This window comes from Mirounga leonina, unplaced genomic scaffold (genome assembly GCF_011800145.1).
Source record: "Mirounga leonina isolate KUSES-001 unplaced genomic scaffold, KU_Mleo_1.0 Mir_171, whole genome shotgun sequence".
NCBI classification, from domain to species: Eukaryota; Metazoa; Chordata; class Mammalia; order Carnivora; family Phocidae; genus Mirounga; species Mirounga leonina.
The window spans coordinates 5,019,184-5,038,214 of record NW_023270436.1 but is presented as its reverse complement, the minus strand read 5'-3'; the positions used below and the strand labels follow the sequence as shown (position 1 = coordinate 5,038,214).

Genomic DNA, 19,031 nt, shown 5'->3' with positions numbered 1-19,031 from the left:
TCCCGGCGGGACTCGATGCGGTTCCCGGCGGGACTCGATGCGGTTCCCGGCGGGACTCGATGCGGTTCCCGGCGGGACTCGATGCGGTTCCCGCCGATGCACCCCGTGCACCGAGCCTCGCAGTCGGGCAGCCCAGCATACACATCAGAACACAGACAGGAAAGAAGAGCCATGTCCCAGCCGCTTCGCGGGCCAGCGGAGCTCGAGGCGGTGAGGCGGTGGGGCCAAGGTGGCTGACTACTCGAGGACCCGCGGAAGACAAGCTGCTGGGAGCCACCCGCCCCGCCCCGGGCCTGGCTGGGTTGTCAAGGTGACAGCGGTCGGCCTTCACGGTCGAGGGGTGACCCCGCCCTCCTGCCCAGCCCCGATTGGGCACGCCTTTTTCCGGTTCCCCTTTTGGATTGGCTGAGAGGCGCGGCTCACGCACCGGAGCGTCTTGCGATTGGTTGGTGCTCAGTCCACCTCGCCGCCGCGCGGCCGCCTGGGCTGATGTGAGGCCAGCTCTCAGCCAGCCAATCAGAGTGCGCGCCGAATGTGGTGCGGCCGGGTGGCTCGGATCCTTCCGCCGGGCTGGCAGGCGTGAGCGCCCGGAGGCGGCGCGAGCGTCCGGGGGTTCCCGGGAGGGGTGAGCCGTAGGAGCCAGGGGCGCGCCAAGTCGGGGAGGAGCGAGCAGCTCCCCGCAGCCTTGTCCGCAAGGGGCTTTCCCCGCTTCCCAGGACCCCTGCCGCAGATACACACTCTGGCGTGGCATCCTAAAGAATACATTAAAAAAAAATCAGGGCACCTGGGTGGCTCGGTTGGTTGGGCGACTGCCTTCGGCTCAGGTCATGATCCTGGAGTCCCGGGATCGAGTCCCGCATCGGGCTCCCTGCTGCTTCTCCCTCTGACCCTCCCCCCTCTCATGCTCTATCTCATTCTCTCTCTCAAATAAATAAAATCTTAAAAAAAAAAAAATCAAAAACCACCAAGAGGAATCAAGAATAGAAGTAAATAAAAGGCTTACATTGCCCAAAATGTACGAAAGAAGTGCGCATTATAGGCTTGATGACACAGATGAGAGAGACTCCGAATCCTCGGGTTCTTTGGTGTTTCCATGAGTATGCACGGAGCTGCTGGTGCCTCCGGGAAGCAGGTGGCAGGCACCAGGTGCTGTCTGGGAGCTTGCAGGAGCCCCGAGGACGTCATTCGGATGGTGATGAGTGCTCCCCGTGAAAACAGGCTCAGAGCAGGCAGAGTCTGGGCGCTGCTTTGAACTGTACCCCAGGCAATGAGACAGGCTGGCCGGGGCCGTCGGGGAGGGGGAGGTTTCCCAACAAGGAGCAGCCTTCGGCAGGTCTTGTACTACGTGCACGCGAGATGGTATAAAGAGGGAAAGCGAACTGTGTGTGTGTGTGTGTGAGAAAATAAGACTTATTTGCATCTTAAAAGTTTATTTATTTAAGTAGTATCTACGTCCAACATGGAGCTCCGACGCAGGACCCTGAGATTAATAAGAGTCACAGGCTACCTACAGAGCCAGGTGTACCAAGACTTCTTTGCATTTTTTTTTTTTAAAGATTTACTGATTTGAGAGGGAGAGAGAGCACATAAGCAGGGGAAGGGGCAGTGGAAGAAAGAATCCTCAAGCGGACTCCCTGCTGAGCAAAGAGCCCCATGTGGGACTTGATCCCAAGACCCTGAGATCATGACCTGAGCCAAAACCAAGAGTCTCACACTTAACCCACCGAGCCATGCAGGGGCCCTATAGACTTCTTTGCATCTTATTACACCACCCAGCCCCTTCCTTCACCATACGTGCCAGCTGAATCCACTAGAGACTTGGTATTTTTCATGATCCTTTTCTCTGGAAGCCTGGCTTCTCTACTGAGAACTTTACACTTACATAAGAGGAGAAAGAAGCCAAATCAAGCCAGAGGGTGGGCAGTCACCTCATCTGGTCACCTTTCCTTGCCCTGTTAAAAACAAGCCTGAGGGGAAACCATGGCAAGGTAGGATGGCTTGTGTGGCTATCTACATCTCTTTAGCATTAAATGAGGCCTCTGCTGGTGGGAATGTCTGTTTCACCATTAGTACTAGGCTAATAAGGTTTAGCACTGTCTAGAACCCTGTTCATAGTATATCACCGGGTTGTGCGTGATGTTCAGTAGCTCCGTGTCACACAGAAGACAGTAAGAAACTCAGTGGGGAGTCTGCTTCCCCCCCCCCCCCCCCTCATGCTCTCTCACTTGCTCTCTCTCAAATAAAAAAAAAATTTAAAAAAAAAAAAAGATTAGGGACACCTGGGTGGCTCAGGTCCTGGGATCAAGTCCCACGTTGGGCTCCTTGCTCAGGGGGAGCCTGCTTCTCCCTCTGCCTGTCGCTCCCCCTGCTTGTGCTCTCTCTCTCTCTCTGACAAATAAATAAAATATTTTAAAAATATGTAAAAAAGTAAACTAATAATCAGGATGATTTAGACTTGCACTGTGAAAGGAGCAAAATGAAATGATGTGCAGAGTTCCTGCAGAGGGTGGGAGGATTGCTTACATAGTTATTGGCTGGCTGGGGAAGGCCTGTTTGAGGGGGTGGCATTTGAACTTGTGACAGATGTCTGTCCCAGGTGATCCCAGCAGAAGTGGTCCAGGGCTTCAAAAACCAATTTGCCAAAAAATCAATTCATTGCATTTGCAGAATTGAGCAGATTTACCAATTTACCAGAAAACGATGTTTTATGACATAAGAGTCTTGAATTAGATTCAGAGAATAAGAATTTAATCTTCTGATTTTTTTTCTTGAATATTGAATAGAAAATGTGCCTCATGAATATATTTTTATTCAGTCTCTTCAGGAACATCCTGCTGGAGGACCTTGAGTGTTCATTTCGAGTATTCTCATCTCATTATGAGATGAGATGATGAGCTGGTGAGCTCGGGTGTGTGGGGGGAGGGGGCACACTGTGCTTGCCTTGTACGTTCTTGTAGCCCCTGACCCATTCTGGGTCAAAAACAATTGGTGAATGATCGAGATCCTTGTCCAGACTGAGCCCATGGAAATCTTCCTTTCCAGTCTTAAGGACAGAGAAGGGTTGAAGTGGGAGGCTCTGAGCATGGACCAACATTTGGAAGTACCTGCAGAAACCATGATCCTTCATTTATTGATTCTACAGATCTTTACAGAGCATCCCCTGGGTGACAGGCCCATGGTGCCAGGCTCATGGATTCTAAGGGGGAGCCGGATCATGCACAGGTAAACAAAGAGAGTCTTAAAGTAAACTCTACCCCCAACATGCGGCTCATACTCACGACCCCGAGATCAAGAGTCACATGCTGTACTGACTGAGCCAGCCAGGTTGCCCCCCACCCCCAAAGATCATAAGTTTTAACACTGCAAAGAATAATGGAGTCATTCCTCTTATAAAAAAATGGGGACATGACAGACGAGACTACAGTGTCTGGTCCTCCCTTCCCAGAAGTAACCACTGTTTGCAGCTTAGTGAATATTTGTATTAGTTTCCTTGGGGTTGCTGTAACAAATTACTACAAACGTGGTAGCTGACAACAACAGAAGTTCATTCTGTCGCAGCTCTGGAAGGCGTGGACAGGGCTGGCTCTGAAGTCTCTAGGGCAGATTTCTTCCTTGCCTCGTCCAGCGTCTGGTGGCTGATGGCACTCCTTGGCTCGTGGCTGCGTCCCTCCACTCCCTGTCTCCGTGGTCACAAGACCTCTTCACTTGTGTCTCCTCTGTGTGTCTCTTACGAGGACACTTGCCATTAGATTTAGGGGCTATGTGGGTAATCTAGAATAATCTTATCTCAAGATCCTTGCCTTAATTACATCTGCAAAGATGCTTTTTCCAAATAAGATCGTATTTCCAGGTTCCAGGTGGACATATCTTTTGGAGAGGCCATCACTCAACCCCCCTACAATATCTTTCCTACACATATATTAGTATGTGGAGAATATATATTATATATGCCAAAGAAGAAAATACATATTTTTATTTTATTATATTTTTTAAAATATTTAATTAATTTATTTGATGAGAGAGAGACACAGCGAGAAAGGGAACACAAGCAGGGGGAGTGGGGGAGGGAGAAGCAGGCTTCCCGCTGAGCAGGGAGCCCAACGCAGGGCTCGATCCCAGGACCCTGGGATCATGACCTGAGCCAAAGGCAGACGCTTAACGACTGAGCCACCCAGGCACCCCGAAAATATATTTTTAAACACAAATGGTATTTTACATGTATTTTTCTACAGTTATAGATCTTGTTCTGCAACTTGCTTCCTCCTGAACGATCTCTTTGAGAACTATGCTCTTTGTAGGGCAATCTGACTGTTTTTAACTGATGTGCACAGTATTGCAAGGTCTGGAATGTACTGCACTTTACTAGCCTTTCTCCTATTGACAAATGTGAAGTTTGTGTACAATTTTTCAGTCCAGGCTTGGTGAAGTAAGACAGTCATTGATGTCACCAGATTTTTAATTATTTACTTTTTTCCTCTTTCTTTTCTTTTTTTTTTTTAAGTAGGCTCCATGCCCAGCGTGGAGCTAACCATGGGGCTTGAACTTATGACCATGAGATCAAGACCTGAGCTGAGCTCAAGAGTCAGATGTTCAGGGCGCCTGGGTGGCTCAGTTGGTTAAGCGACTGCCTTCAGCTCAGGTCATGATCCCAGGGTCCTGGGATCAAGTCCCACATCGGGCTCCCGGCTCAGCAGGAAGCCTGCTTCTCCCTCTCCCACTCCCCCTGCTTGTGTTCCTGCTCTCGCTGTCTCTGTCTCTGTCAAAATAAATAAAATCTTTAAAAAAAAAAAAAAAAGAGTCAGATGTTCAACCGGCGGAACCACTCAGGGGTCCCTTATTTATTTACTTTTAACTGTGAAAAGTATGAAGCCTACAAAAAGACTGGATATAGTATGTGTGTTCATTTTAAAGACTAATAAACGTGCACTGTGTTCATATGATCCAGTTTAATAGGGCGTGACCAGTATCTTGGAAGCCCCTCCCTAAATTCATTCCCTTTTCCTAGAAGAACCCTGTGCCCTGAATGTTGATACACATTTCTTTGCATTTCTTTGTTTCTCTAACATGTATGTATTCCTAAACCAGATGTTTTTGGGTTTTGCCTGCTTTTTCCCTTTCTGTACAAGTCTGTATGCTTCTGAGGCTTTTTTGCTCAACATTATGTTTTTGAGGTTCATTGTGCTGGCCCATCTATAGAGTGTCCCTTTTGGCGGCTGCATAGTATTCATTGGATGACTATCCCACCACCTATGTATCCCTCTTCTTGGGTTGTGACCACGTTTCCCCCTCTGCTTTCTTTTTTTCTTTTTTTTTTTTTAAAGATTTTATTTATTTATTTGAGAGAGAATGAGATAGAGAGAGCATGAGAGGGGGGAGGTCAGAGGGAGAAGCAGACCCCCCGCTGAGCAGGGAGCCCGATGCGGGACTCGATCCCGGGACTCCAGGATCATGACCTGAGCCGAAGGCAGTCGCCTAACCAACTGAGCCACCCAGGCGCCCCCCCCCTCTGCTTTCTTCTGTGGTTGGAGAGGAGGTGGGGAGGTTGAACTTTGGGCCATCCCTTTAGGCACATCTGGCCCTTGGTAGTTGGCATCCCCTGGATTTCCACAGCCCTGTGCATGGACAGGGAGGGTTGAGGCAACCACACCACAGAGGCTAGAAAAAGAAATCCTCCAACCACCCTTTTGCCTGATGAACCCAGGGAACGTGGCTGAGGCTTTGGGCTCACCCTTCTTCTGGACCAGCCTGAGAGAGCCCCCTGTGTCAGCAACCACAGGAAATGGAAATATGGCAGTGTCTTGCCCCTTCTGGTCTTTTCTCCACCAAGTCCTAAGCATTACTCCTTTGGTTATGACTTGGGGAAAGTCAATTCTACACTAGAAGTTCTTCTCATCTCATCTGGACCCCAAGCATTGCTATCTACTATCTAATCCCGCACTATATCCTCTTGGACTACTTTCCAAAATATCTCTATGTATAGATAGATATTTAAAGATGTATCTCTATCTAAGCTTATATTCATATACAGGTACATGGATCTCTCTCTTTCTCTCTCCCCTTCTCAATATCTCCCTCCTTTCCAACCCAGTCAAGCCCCATGATACCCTATGTGAACCTCTGCAATATCTCCCTCCATCCTACTCCAAATTCAACCCCACTCACTCTATTACTGCTAGAATAATGCTTTCAAAATATATGTCACATCACTCCCCTACTGAAAGCTTTCCAAATGGCTTCTAATCACACTTTAAATAAAATCCACAGTCCTTACTCTGTGGCCTCCCAAGGTACTGGATAGCCACTTCCATTTGACTGTGCCAAGCATAACTCAGGGCCTTTGCACTTACTATGTCCTCTCTCTGGAAGGTTCCTCCCAAAGATCAGCACTGGGTTGGATTCTTCACTTTTTTTTTTAGGTGGAGAATCTTCAGACTAGGGATAGCGAGATCCCTAGTTTGGGGATCCGACACACCCTAGTTGTTACTGATGCCTGCCTATCTTCGGATCAGGTGTTCTAGGCCATCCCACGTCAGTGATGAAGGTGCTAAGGTGAACACAAGCCCCTCCAGGGGAGAGTGCAAGTGGGATGATGTTTGGTGATTGTTTCAGTTAGAATGCATTGGGCAGCAAGTTATGCCAATCGGACTCCCTGCGGCTTAAACCACGATGACAGTTACTATTTACTCAGCCAGAAGTCCATGGCTCGTCGCAGGCTTGCTCTGCAGCTCTGCGAGAGGATTCGGCTCTTCCTCCTTGTCTGCTTCGCCACCGTCTGTGTAAAGGCTTTTCTGCGCCGTGCTCCTCCGGGTCGCCAAACACCCATCACAGGCCCCTGCAAGAGGACCTCGTCCCTCCCAGGGGAAACTCAGCGCCAGGCGCCCCCCATACACGCCCCTTCGAGCTCATTGGCCGGCATTTGGTCACGTGCCGACACACGAGCCAATTGGGCAAAGGAGAAGAAGGAGCGCTGTGATTGGCTTAGACCAGTGGGCACATTGATCCCTGGGGGACAATTTCCAAGGGCCACGTGGATGCACAGCTGCTTTTACACAATTAATTGACAGATAGTCAACGTCATACTTACAGGTGCTTCCGATTGCCGGAGAAAGCATCTATGTTCTCAATCCTCCTTCACCCACTTGCCAGTCACAGAGGCTTACTATGAACTCATCCCAGTTCCTGCCGTTGTGTCTTGCCCCGGGGTATAACCGGTAACTCCGCTCCCAAACCTCCTTGGATGAGTAAATGCCATTCTTTCACGTCTGGCTTAGACGTGTCTCCTAAGGGTGAAGTTTGGTCTGGGTGGAAATGCGCTGATTTTAGAATAACCAAAGAAGTGAAATTTACCAACACCGATTCACTTTTTACTTTTAGATATTTTTCCCAGTTCTTCTAAATGTCTCAAGATACTTTGAAGAACATCCACGAATACATTTTTAAATGCAATTTCTTTCAGATTTGGTCTCCTTAATCAATAAGATAGATACACATGTATGGTAGTCAGTTATGTCAGAGTGTATTCATTCCAATGAGAGCAGATCCTCATTTTATTTCATTTTAAAACCCTCAGTTTATTTTTAAAATGATTTTATTTATTTGAGAAAGAGTGAGCAAGTAAGGGAGAGAGAGAGCACGAGCAGGGGTAGGAGCAGAGGGAAAGGGACAAGCAAATTCCCCACTGAGCAGGGAATCCGAGTCGGGGCTCGATCCCAGGAGGCTGGGGTCATGATGGGAGCCAAAGGTAGTCGCTTAACTGACTGAGCCACCCAGGCGTCCCTAAAACCCTCAGTTTAAAAAAGATGTCCATTTAAGCCTATGATGAAACTTTCTAATGTCAGTTTAAGTCAGGATACAATCCCTTGGCTTGGGCACAATCCTCTCAGGAGAGACTCCAAAGTTGGATTTTGTGGCATTCCTAGTAGGTGGGTAGCTCTGAGTCAGCGTGACTTCCCAGCTACATCTTAGCATCATGGCATTTGTTTCTATGTGTACAAAGAAATATCATGCTTTGGGAAGAGAGGAGAAAAATGAGATTCATATTGTCAAAATCATGTGGACTTTCAGATAATCCTGACTCGTACCCCAGCTATGGTGTCACTCCTTTTCCAGACCATCAGTTTGGGCGTTTTTGGAAAACTCTTCGCTACTTCCAAATACTCATGCTTTTTCCTCTTGAAGCTGCTTTCAACATATTCCAGAGGACCCAATATGTTTTCATCATTTCCTATATTGGTTAATGGTCACTTTATAATAGCAAGAGCTCTGAAAGATGGAACACCTAACTTAATGCACACCAGGGTGGGAGAAATAAAAAGGAATGTAGGTGAGCTTATACGTGAGGGAGCAACAGGGTGGATTCCAAAGAAATGACTGGGAGGGCAGCCCTCTGATGAAGTGTGAGTGCATCTGGCCTGGCAAATTTCTGTATTCTTTTAAAAGTTTTGAATAGGAGGGGGAGGCACAGATCAGGAGTGTGGTATATTAATAGTACCAATCTAGGGGCTCTCAGTGCCTCAGTCAGTTATATCTCCAACTCTTGATTTCAGCTCAGATCATGATCTCTGGGTCATGGAGCCTGCTTAAGATTCTCTCCCTCTGGGGCTCCTGGGTGGCTCAGTCGGTTGAGTGTCTGCCTACAGCTCAGGTCATGATCTCGGGGTCCTGGGATCAAGTCCCGAGTTGGGCTCTCTGCTCGGTGGGCAGTCTGCTTCTCCCTCTCCCTCTGTGCTCTCTCCCTCTTGCTCTCACGCTCTCTCTCAAGTAAATAAATAAAATCTTAAAAAAAAAAAGATTCTCTCCCTCTTCATCTGTGCCCCGCTCTCATGCACACACTCTTCCTCTCTCTCTCTCTCTCAAAAAAAAGTACCAATCTAGATCCTTAAATAAAAAATAAGCAACAGGTACAAAGGGAAAAGGGGAATTGCAGAGACACAAGGAAGGTTGCACATAGACAGCCAGTTTAAGGTTCTTGGTCAGGAAGGGCCCTTCCAGCAATGTTCCCATTTTATTTATTTATTTACTTATTTATTTTTAAGATTTTATTTACTTATTTGACAGAGAGAGCGAGAGAACACAAGCAGGGGGAGCGGCAGGCAGAGGGAGGAGAAGCCGACTTCCCACTGAGCAGGGAGCCCGATGTGGGGCTCGATCCCAGGACTCTGGGATCGTGACCTGAGCCGAAGGCAGAAGCTTCACCAACTGAGCCACCCCGGCGCCCCAGTGTTCCCATTTTAAATGGGAAAACTTTCTTGAATTTCTTTCTCTTCCCCCTCTCTGATATTGTAAAGAAGGATATGGGGCAGCAAGGTGAGGCCTGAAAAGGTATTTCCAAAGGTGTGTGTGTGGAAGTGTTGAAGGAGTGATGACCAAGTACCCATTATTTTGGCTATAGCTTACCACTCCCTTGGGTTCCCCTACAGATGCTGTGCCTGGTTGGGTGGGCCAGGCTGAAGGGATTAAGAATGAATCAAGTGGCCATCAGGCGTATAAATCCAGTCCTCTGCCCGCTCCATGAGAATCAGCCAATCCCTTCGTCAAACTCTGATTTGCATGGCCCTGGAAGGTGAGGTCTATGCTTTATATAGCAGAACCCCTTTGCCTAGCCCACGGAGGCACACACTAGGCATTTCTGAATGAATGACTCTTTCTTGAGCTTCTACTATGGATCAGGCTTTGGGAACCCTGGTGAACCGGTGAAACAAGGATTTTGCTCCTGTGGAATTTGCATTCCAGTGTCAAAGGAAAAAAAACATGAATCCTTCAAAGATGAATCTCCTTTCAGGTCAAGATGAACTCATGCCTTCACAAAGGGGGTAACTCAAACACAGAGCCAGATGAGATGCTGGCCCTAGGACTTGGAGGTCAGGAAGGGAAGCCAGGTATTCTGGAAGTCATGTTTAAATAGCAAGCATCCTGTTTTAAATTAGAACCTATGTTTATTCGTGGTGATTGAGAGATGGAAGCTGTTTCTGATTTAGTGATGGGGTTGCTTCATAAAACTCCAACACTGCAAAAAAAAAAAAAAAAAAAAAAAGAAAAAAAAAGAAAAGAAAAATGTGCCTGGGAGAAGCTGACTGGGTTATTATGAGAATAAGTTACAAGGAATATGGGAAGGTCCTTAGCACAGTGCCCCCCACGTACAGTAGGAGTGCAATAAATTAACCTTCAAAATATACCCCAAGTCTCATTTTTCTATTTCCACATCTGCCACCTGGTCCAGCCACCATCATCTCTCTCTCTCTTTTTAAAAGATTTTATTTATTTGACAGAGAGAAAGAGAGAGAGCACGAGTAGGGGGAGCAGGAGAGGGAGAAGCAGACTCCCCGCCAAGCAGGAAGCCCCCTGTGGGGCTCGATTCCAGGACCCTGAGACCATGACCCCAGCCGAAGGCAGACGCCCAACCAGCTGAGCCACCCAGGCGCCCCACCATCATCTCTTTCAACATCATCCTAACTGGTCTCCCTGCTTATATACCTGCTCCCTGAAATCTATTCTCAATTCAGCAGCCAGAGGAATTCCTATTACAGCTACAGTCAGAACATGACCCTATTGTGCTCAAAACCTTCAGCGGTCTCATCTTGCCCATCGTAAAAGCCGGTCTTCTTGGTCTCAGGAGCCACTGGTGCGGCCACTCTTCCTTCATTGACTTTATCTTCTACCCCAGGTCTCCCAAGTCAAAGAAAAAGGCTGGACCCTTTACTAGTTCTCTAACCACACCCAACACTCCTGCTCAGGGCCTTAGCACCTGCTGTCATCTCTGCCTGGAAACTTTGCCCCAGATACTGAAGAGCTCATTACTCCTGTCACCTGCTTCAAGTTGATGGTAGACGTCACCTCTTCAATGGAATCTTCCCTGACGACTCTATTTAAATAGGAACACTCCTCCTTCCGTCTTTTCTATCCTTCCCTGCTTTCTTCCCATAGTACTTAATACTTTTTATTATATGAATAACAGTATACGTATTATCTATACGACACTCACTGGTAATACTACATATTTTACCGCACGCATTATACTGTGTGTGACGTATATACGACATCTTCTTCACCCCTTATCCCCTGTTGACACAGGGCAGGAACTTTGCTTCGTTCACTGCTGTATCCACAAAGCCCTGCACCTTGCCCGGTACCCAGCAGGCGCTCCGTCAATAATCCGCAGGAAGAACAAATCAATAGCGAATGAATGAGCACGGGAACGACCCAGCGTCTCCCCGCTTCCCGTGCTGCTTTAACCCCTTGACGCCCCAGGTGAGGATGGGGAGCTCGGGCGCAACGCGCCTGCGCAGCCCCGCCCACCGCCCGCGGGTTCGAGTCCCGGCCGCAGCAGGGCGCGGCGGCCAGCACTCCTTTGCGAGGCTCGGCGGCAAGCACTCCTTTGCGAGGCCCGGCGGCAAGCACTCCTTTGCGAGGCCCGGCACCGGCGGAGGGTTACACGCGGAGGGGCGGGGCCTGGGAGGGGCGGGGCCGGGCGGGGGCGGGGCCGGGCGGGGTTCCCGCAGACGGCGCCCGCGCCGGCGCTCAGTCGCGCTGCCTGCCACGGGTCCGCGCCGCTGGCCCGCCGCCCCGGGACCCTGCCGCCCCGCCGGCCGCCCCCCGCCCGGCCCCGGCCCCGGTCCCGGTCCCAGCGCAGCCCCCGCCGCCCCCCGCCGCAGCCATGTCCAAGCAGCCGCGGGCCGGCCGGGAGGAGATCCTGGAGTGCCAGGTGATGTGGGAGCCTGACAGCAAGAAGAACACGCAGATGGACCGCTTCCGGGCGGCGGTGGGCGCCGCCTGCGGCCTGGCGCTGGGTGAGTGCGGGCACGCGGCCCAGGGGCTCCGCGGCCACCACCGCTCCCCCCGCGCCCCGGGCCGTGGCCTCCAGAAGCCTGGCTCCCCCTCCTGGGGACCGGGGCGCCCCCTTCTCCGGGGCGTTGCTGTCAGGGCCCCTCCTGGTTGTTGGAATAATCCCCTGATTCTCAGTTTCCCCGTTCCGGGGCTTGGAGGAGCCCCTGGAAGTGGGGTCCCCCTCCCCAGGGAGTGGGGCACCCTCTGACGGTGGGGTTTTGCCCCCCTGTCTGTGCAGGACTCCTCCTGACTGTAGCATCTATGTCCCTGGGAGGGGTTTTCGGCCGCCCCCACTCGCCCCCACTCGTTCCCCGGCCTTGGAACCTCTGGGGACTGAGATCCCTTGCTAGTCTTCCTACTTGTGAGGTGAGGTGCTCCTGGGGTCTTGCACTCTGGCCTGGGGGGGCTTCCTCCCAGACATAGGGTCTTTCTGACTTGTAGCTCTTCTCCTATGTTTGTGGGGGTTCCTTGCCAGCCAGTAGTCCCTTGTGTTGTCCCCTCCTAGTCCCCTCATCCTGAGCTTACTAAAGGGCCGCCATGGAATTCAGGCACCTAGGAGAAAGACAGTCAGGTAGAGCCTTTGGGATCGGGGCGAGACTCCTTCCCCTCCTGTTTACACTCCCAGCCCGCTGCAGAACCTAGCCACGGGCCCTCCCTCCAGCCACCACCCTGGCTCTCAGAAACAGCCCGGCCTGGCTGCATGTGGGCTGGGCAGACGAGGCCCTTTTTCTGAGTGAGAAGCACCTGCACGTGCTTCCCTCCAGCTCTGGCTGGCTTGTCCAACTTCCTGCAGGACGTTCCCCACCTTCAGGGGTTTTCAGCTCCTCACGGCCACTTTCCTCCCCTTCGTGGCCCTCGGCTGGCTTCGGGGACTCCTGTGTTCCTGTGGGTGGCATCACCGTTCTCAGTCATCCTCACAGAAGTGGAGACTGGGTCGTCTGCCCTGCATAGGGGAGTCCTCAGCAACACTGCCTTCCTTTTTAATCCCCCCTTTTCGTGGGGGCCCTTGTTCCCTCTACCCCGAACACTGGCTGGTTTTCTGCTTCCTGCTTTTCCTTCCTCCTCCCTTCGGTACACCCTGCTTGCTTTGCCAGAGCACAGGTCTGACTTTGTCACTCCTTGGCTCAGAGGCTCACAATGGCCCCTTGTTGACGTGAAATTGCAGACAGTGCCACCTGGCAGCTTCCAAGCCCTCCACCGTAGGATGGGTGTCGTAGCTTCCACGGAGCCCCTTCCCTTGGCAAACCCAGCTCTCTCGCTCTCCCTCCCTCCTGCTCACTAGACAGGGAGCACCTTGGAGACAGATGTGGCTTATTACTCGGGGGCCCTCCAGGTAGTAGTGGGTAAATTAATGTGTGTCTGGTTGGGGGAGAACAGACCTGATTCCTTCTCCCCCAAGAAGAGCCAGGAGTGGAACATTCGTCTGTGTTACCTCCCCTCGATTCTGTCTCTTTCCCCTGCCAGCATTGTATAATATTCTTCTCCTGTGCTTAACTAGCCTTGGCACTTTAGGAAGTGAATGCACATGAGGTGTGAGGTGGGCGAGACACATCTGACCTGACTACCTGGATTTCGAACTGGCTCCACCACTTCTGTGTGATCAGGAGGAAGTCACCAGATCTTCTCCAGTCTCACTTTCACTGGCTGTAAAAATGGGCATGATGAGAGGACCTGTCAGTAGGTGGTGTGAGGGTGGCAGGAGGCCCTCAGGCCCAGCGGTCACCTGCACCTGGCTGGTCCGTGGGTTGCTGTGTAAACACTACTGAGCACTCCCTGTCGGCCTGCTCGGGGCTGGTGGGCTGGGGGTCCAGGCCCAGACTGGACCTGAAGACTTGGCTCAGGCGGCTCACACACTGGGAGACTGCATAGGGAAAGCAAGATTTCCAACTTACTTTGAAAACCCAAAGGTCTGTGATGCTGGGTCTGTGTCACCGTCTGGTGGCAGTAAGGTGGACTGAGGAGGGTTCTCCTCTTGGTCTGGGGGTGCTTTAGAGCTTGATGTTTGTCTCTTTTTTTTTTTTTGAAGATTTTATTTATTTATTTGACAGAGAGAGACACAGCGAGAGACGGAGCACAAGCAGGGGGAGTGGGAGAGGGAGAAGCAAGCTCCCCGCTGAGCAGGGAGCCCGATGCGGGGCTCGATCCCAGGACCCTGGGATCATGACCTGAGCCGAAGGTAGACGCTTAACAGCTGAGCCACCCAGGTGCCCCTTGGTGTTTGTCCTTTACTCCTCTTCCACTCCTGATGGTTGAGCCAGCCTGTGGCTTCCCTCCCTTCCCGTGGCTGGGCCCTGGAGGTTTGGGGCTTTAAGAGCCAACTCACATGCTGCCTTGTTTTTGGTCATTGTCTTTGAATGTTTTCTCCTTTTGTCTGCTCTCCAAATGCATGTAATTTGGACTTTCATTCTGCCTCGCCTTTCCATTAATTTGTGAGTATTCAGTCGCTTCAAGACTGCACCCTTGAACTTGTACCCCCCACCCCCCGGGGTCTTGTGTGTAGTTGGTATGCAGTCTTGAGCAATGCTGTTGCCCGCATGTATAGAGAGAGAGAGCAAGGTACGGACCTTCACGGGTCGCTTCAGTGGTGTTCTGGTCCCGAGGATGGACGGTTGGGGGGCATTCGCCCGCCTGGCCACCTGGCCATGAGCCCGAACCCCCAGACCGAGGTTGGCCGTTCAGGAGCTGCCCGACCTGGGTGGGCTTATTCTCTTTCCTGCTACCAGGGCCGTTGGTTGGTTTATTGTCACTGCTTCTAGCGGAGCTCACCTGAGGACTCTCCGCAAGCCCACGTCGGCCTGGGGGCCCTCAGGACGTGGACCCCCTATGGAGCAGCCCACAGCTGCAGCCCAGCATATGTGCCTGTGGTGGGAGGCCTCTTCCGCAAGACCCCAGGGCGCACGCTGCACGCACCAGCGCCCCCCTTGATTGGGGAGGGACACCCGCTTCGAAGTACCTGCTGGTTTGGTGGCCTGTGCCCAAGCTACAACTCAGTTCAGTGTTGGAGCAGCTGGGACAGCGTTTGCCCACAAATGGAAGGCTTGCTCCCTGTTCTCAAATAGCTCAAGTGTAGCTGGAGGAGAAAGCTCGTGCCGGCCAGCAGTGCGGCGAGCGAGTCGGGCCAGGCGCCAGCGCTCGGGCAGCCTGCTGTCGCCTCCCGGGCGCTCCAGGGCCTGCTGGCTCTGGCAGACAGGATCTTGAGCTGAGACTTGGAGGTGTAGGCTGGTCAAAAATCTCGTAGGTGGAGAGGAAGAAGGGGGTGAAGGGAAAGCAAGACTTGCACATTCAGATGCCTACGGGGACCCAGCAGGGGATGGGGATAATACCAGTCAACTTAGTGGGTGCTTTACACACGCATCCGCCGACTCCATCCTCCGTAACCCGGCCAGGTAGGTGCTTTCACCCCCAGGTGGGAAAATGGAAGCTCAGTCCTGGTTGGGATGTCGCAGCTGTGAGTAGCCCACCTGTAGTCTGTTCCCGAAATCGTTAGTCTGTGCCGCGGTGTGTGGCCTTGGGCATGTGGGTGAGGGTGGGGCGCGGCTGTCACCCAGCTCTGTAGCTGCTTGTCACTACATGGTGGGATGGTGCCTTAGTGATCCGGGAGAGCAAGGCGGGGGCTGCGCTGTTGGGAGCTGGCCACAGAAGTCACCCTTGGTCACTTCCATACTATCCTGTGGGTGACACCGACGAGTCCTGCTCAGTGTGGGGAGGGGACAGCACGGGGAGGTAAGGGTGGAGGTGAGAAACAGGAGCCGGCCACAGCTGTTCTCTTGTCTCAGGAGAAGGCAGCGACACTGAATTTCATTTGAAACCTGACTTTAGTATGTTGACAGCTAGTTCCGGTTCTTCACGAGCAGCGTGCAGACTGAACCACACAGGCCTGTGGCGGGTCATCCGGACTTTGGGGTGCTGCCTGTGAGTGGGGGCCAGGAGTGTGTGAGCAGGAGCCGGAAGGGCGTGTCTGAAGAGGGGTCCCCGATGACTTGGCTGGGTCGTCGGTGGTGAAGTCTCTGCACCGAGTCCTTCCATTTCTCTGCTGTCCTCTATGGTCTTTGTGATGTTGGGTTGCTGTCGAGACCGCTCGGTCCCCAGATTGGCAGGCGGGTGGCATCTTCCTCCCTCGCGGATGCTGCTGGTGACTCACTCTTGATGGGCTTTTGCAGTCTTCAGTGGAGGTGCGGGTGTGGAGCCTCTGGTCCATCTATCGTGTGAGCCTGAGGGAGTTTTTGGTGCTGGAACTCTTTGCCCTTTGTGAGGATCAAGGTGACGAAAAACAAACAAAAGCCTGGGAGAGAATGGAGCGTGGGCCTGTTTGCCTAGTGTGGGCAGGGCGGAGGCTCCCTCTCCCGCCCCGCTTCTGGACCCAGAGTCCTGCTCATTAACACTTCCGCATACTTGCACAGCCTGTCTCCAGGCCCTCGCCCACCCCGTCCTGTCTGCTGGCCCGCTGTGGGTCGTGCTTCTGCAAGGTGACCAGCAGGGTTCTAGTGGCTGACACGCCAGGTACTTTCTCTCTGCCAAGCACTGTTCTTGGTGCTTCGTGTGTTTTGACTCTTCCAGTCCTGACAGTGACCCTGTGACAAGTACCATTCTCTTCTTTCATGGAGGAGAAACTGAGGTCCAGAGATGACTGATTACTCATTTGAGCTCACATGGAAAGTGGCAGGATCTGAACCTGGATTGTCGCGCTCCGGAGCCTGTGTCTTTAAGCAACACGCTCTCCTGCTCCTCGGGGTCATTGTTGTTACCCCACCTTGCAGATGACAATGCCCAGGCTCAGAGGTTGGAGCAGCTTGCCCACCATCATTGTGTAGTAAGTGGCGGAGCCGAGATTCTAATGCAGGGCGTCCAGCCCAGCCCTGGGGCGCAGTGTTACCTCTCCACGGTCATGGGCACATCCATGCCCTCCTCCAGTCAATTTCCAGGTGACACAGAGGGAAACTGAGTCCCCGAGGGGCAGACTGGCCTACCTGAGGTTCCCAAGCATGGTCTCTAGAGTCAGGGTTGGCCCCAACCTTCCAGATGCCCGGTCCCTGGTGTTTTTCCCTGCATGCTTGGTTGACCTGCTCTATGGCCCCTGGCTTGAGTAGGTGGGTGGGGCTGGAGGGCGGTTCTCCTGGGGCTTGGAGGAGGTGGCCTGAAGCCCCCGTTCCCTGATCACTGTGCAACCTCTGTCCTGCCTCTCCCCATTTCATCCTGGTGATCCTTCTCCATCCCTGCTGCAGACCCACTCACTCCGGCTCTCTTCAGCTGGGCTGTCCTGACCCTGCCCTTCCTGCCAGGGCCAGCCCCCTCCTCCTGCAGCATGCTCCTGCTCTCAGAGATCTCTCCCTTCCTCTGTGTACTCCCTCCCTGCCCCCCGGACTGGGAACAGGGAGGACCATTAAGTCTTTAGCTGACTGATGGCAGTGAGAGAATTCAGCCCAGCATCATGTTAGGCCATTTTTTTCTGTTCCTGACACCCTGCTGGTCATCTTCCTGTTGTTACCACATCCTTAGAGCACCAGCATATGAATGGAGAGCCTACCGAAAATATGTGGCGATTAAAAAGGCCCAGTGAGGGGCAGGGACGTTCCCCAGGTCTCAGGATTGGAATCAGGTGGGAAGAAGAGCGAGTTTCCATTTGTGTAAAAACCCCATTTGTGTAAAAGCCGGAGAGAGGGATGTATTTACTCATGCATAAAATCTGGAAGGACACACAAATCTCTTTAATTGGTTACTTCTAGGTAAGAAAAGTTAGATGATTGTGGGGCAAGATGGAAGGGACTTTTCCTGAATGACCTTCTACACTTCTGTTATCTTGAATCCTATTGCTTATTCAAAAATCAAAATAAATACCTGTTCCTCCCTCCCCCAAACATTGTTACTGGCACAAGAAGTCATCAGTAAGCTCCTAGTTTTGCATTTCTGTGTTTTCAAATCTAGTGGATATGGCTTTCCTGTTTGTATGGTATAATAATAGCAAGCTTAACGGAGTTCTGATTTGGTCCAAGGCCCTGTTCTGGCATCTGTCTCATGCATGTGCTTATGCTCATTTAAATCCTCCCAATAGCCCTGCCAAGAGGGGGTGCTACTAACCATCTCCATTTCACAGACGGGGAAGCCGAGACACAGTCTGCTCAAGTAACCTCCACAAGGTCGCACAGCTAGTAACTGGCCAGGCCAGGATTTGCAGCCAGGCCTTTGGCTCCAGAGTCCATGTTCTTAGGCATGCTGGTTAGGGTATGGAACCACTGCCCAGCAGTGGTGGGTTTGCTCTGGGGGGTAAGAATTGGGATACCCCACCTGCCCCAGACCATGTCTTGTCAGACACCTTCAAACCGCTCAGACATAACTGTAATTCCTTACGTGTGTCCATGTTCTTATTGGACTGCCGAGACTTTCTTTCTAAGATTGGTTTGAGCCATGTGCCATTTTATTTTGTTTTTAGAAAATTATGATGACTTATACCACTGGTCAGTTGAATCATATCCAGACTTCTGGGCGGAGTTCTGGAAATTCAGTGGAATTGTCTTCTCACGCATGTATGATGAGGTAAGTAGGGATTTTACTTGTGCTTTACCTTTTTATGGTTATGTTCCAAAATAAAGTGTTCGTTTTTGGGAATACTGAATCATATTTTCTTTTGATGCCTCGCATCAGTGGGAAAAAGTCATTGTTCTAGAGAGTTGGCAGAAAATTGTGTTGAGGTCACAGACTCCATGGAGACCAGGCAACCTCTGGACTCTGTGATGTGTGGATCTCGGGCCCTGTCCTGGGAACTTGGGCAATTCTACATGCAGGGCATAGTTGTTTTATTTTTATTTTATCTTAAAAAAATTTTTAATTGTGGTAAAAGACACATAACACAATTTACCATCTTTTTTTTGTTTTTTCACAATTTACCATCTTAACCGTTTTAAAGTGTCCAGTTCCATGGTGTTATTAAATACATTCACGTTATTGTTGTTTTTTAAACTGTCAGTAGTTTTTTTTTTTTAAGATTTTTTTTATTTATTTATTTGAGACAGAGAGAATGAGAGAGAGAGAGCACATGAGAGGGGGGAGGGTCAGAGGCAGAAGCAGGCTCCCTGCCGAGCAGGGAGCCCGATGCGGGACTCGATCCAGGGACTCCAGGATCATGACCTGAGCCGAAGGCAGTCGCTTAACCAACTGAGCCACCCAGGCGCCCTAAACTGTCAGTAGTTTTATTATTTTTTAAACCTGGAGTT

At 51.3% G+C, this 19,031-nt stretch overlaps 1 protein-coding gene across 2 annotated transcripts in view; it reads left to right on the top strand.

Annotated features, from left to right (window-relative positions):
- Positions 1–11,596: 11,596 nt before the first annotated feature.
- The window catches only part of AACS (acetoacetyl-CoA synthetase), a 52,613-nt gene continuing 45,178 nt past the window's right edge, over positions 11,597–19,031 (top strand). For both annotated transcript variants that reach the window (XM_035016821.1, XM_035016820.1), the window contains exons 1-2: positions 11,597–11,786; positions 18,251–18,354. In XM_035016821.1, the coding sequence (XP_034872712.1) occupies positions 11,654–11,786; positions 18,251–18,354 (237 nt within the window). In that variant the 5' untranslated portion in view covers positions 11,597–11,653. The remainder of the gene's footprint in view (positions 11,787–18,250; positions 18,355–19,031) is intronic.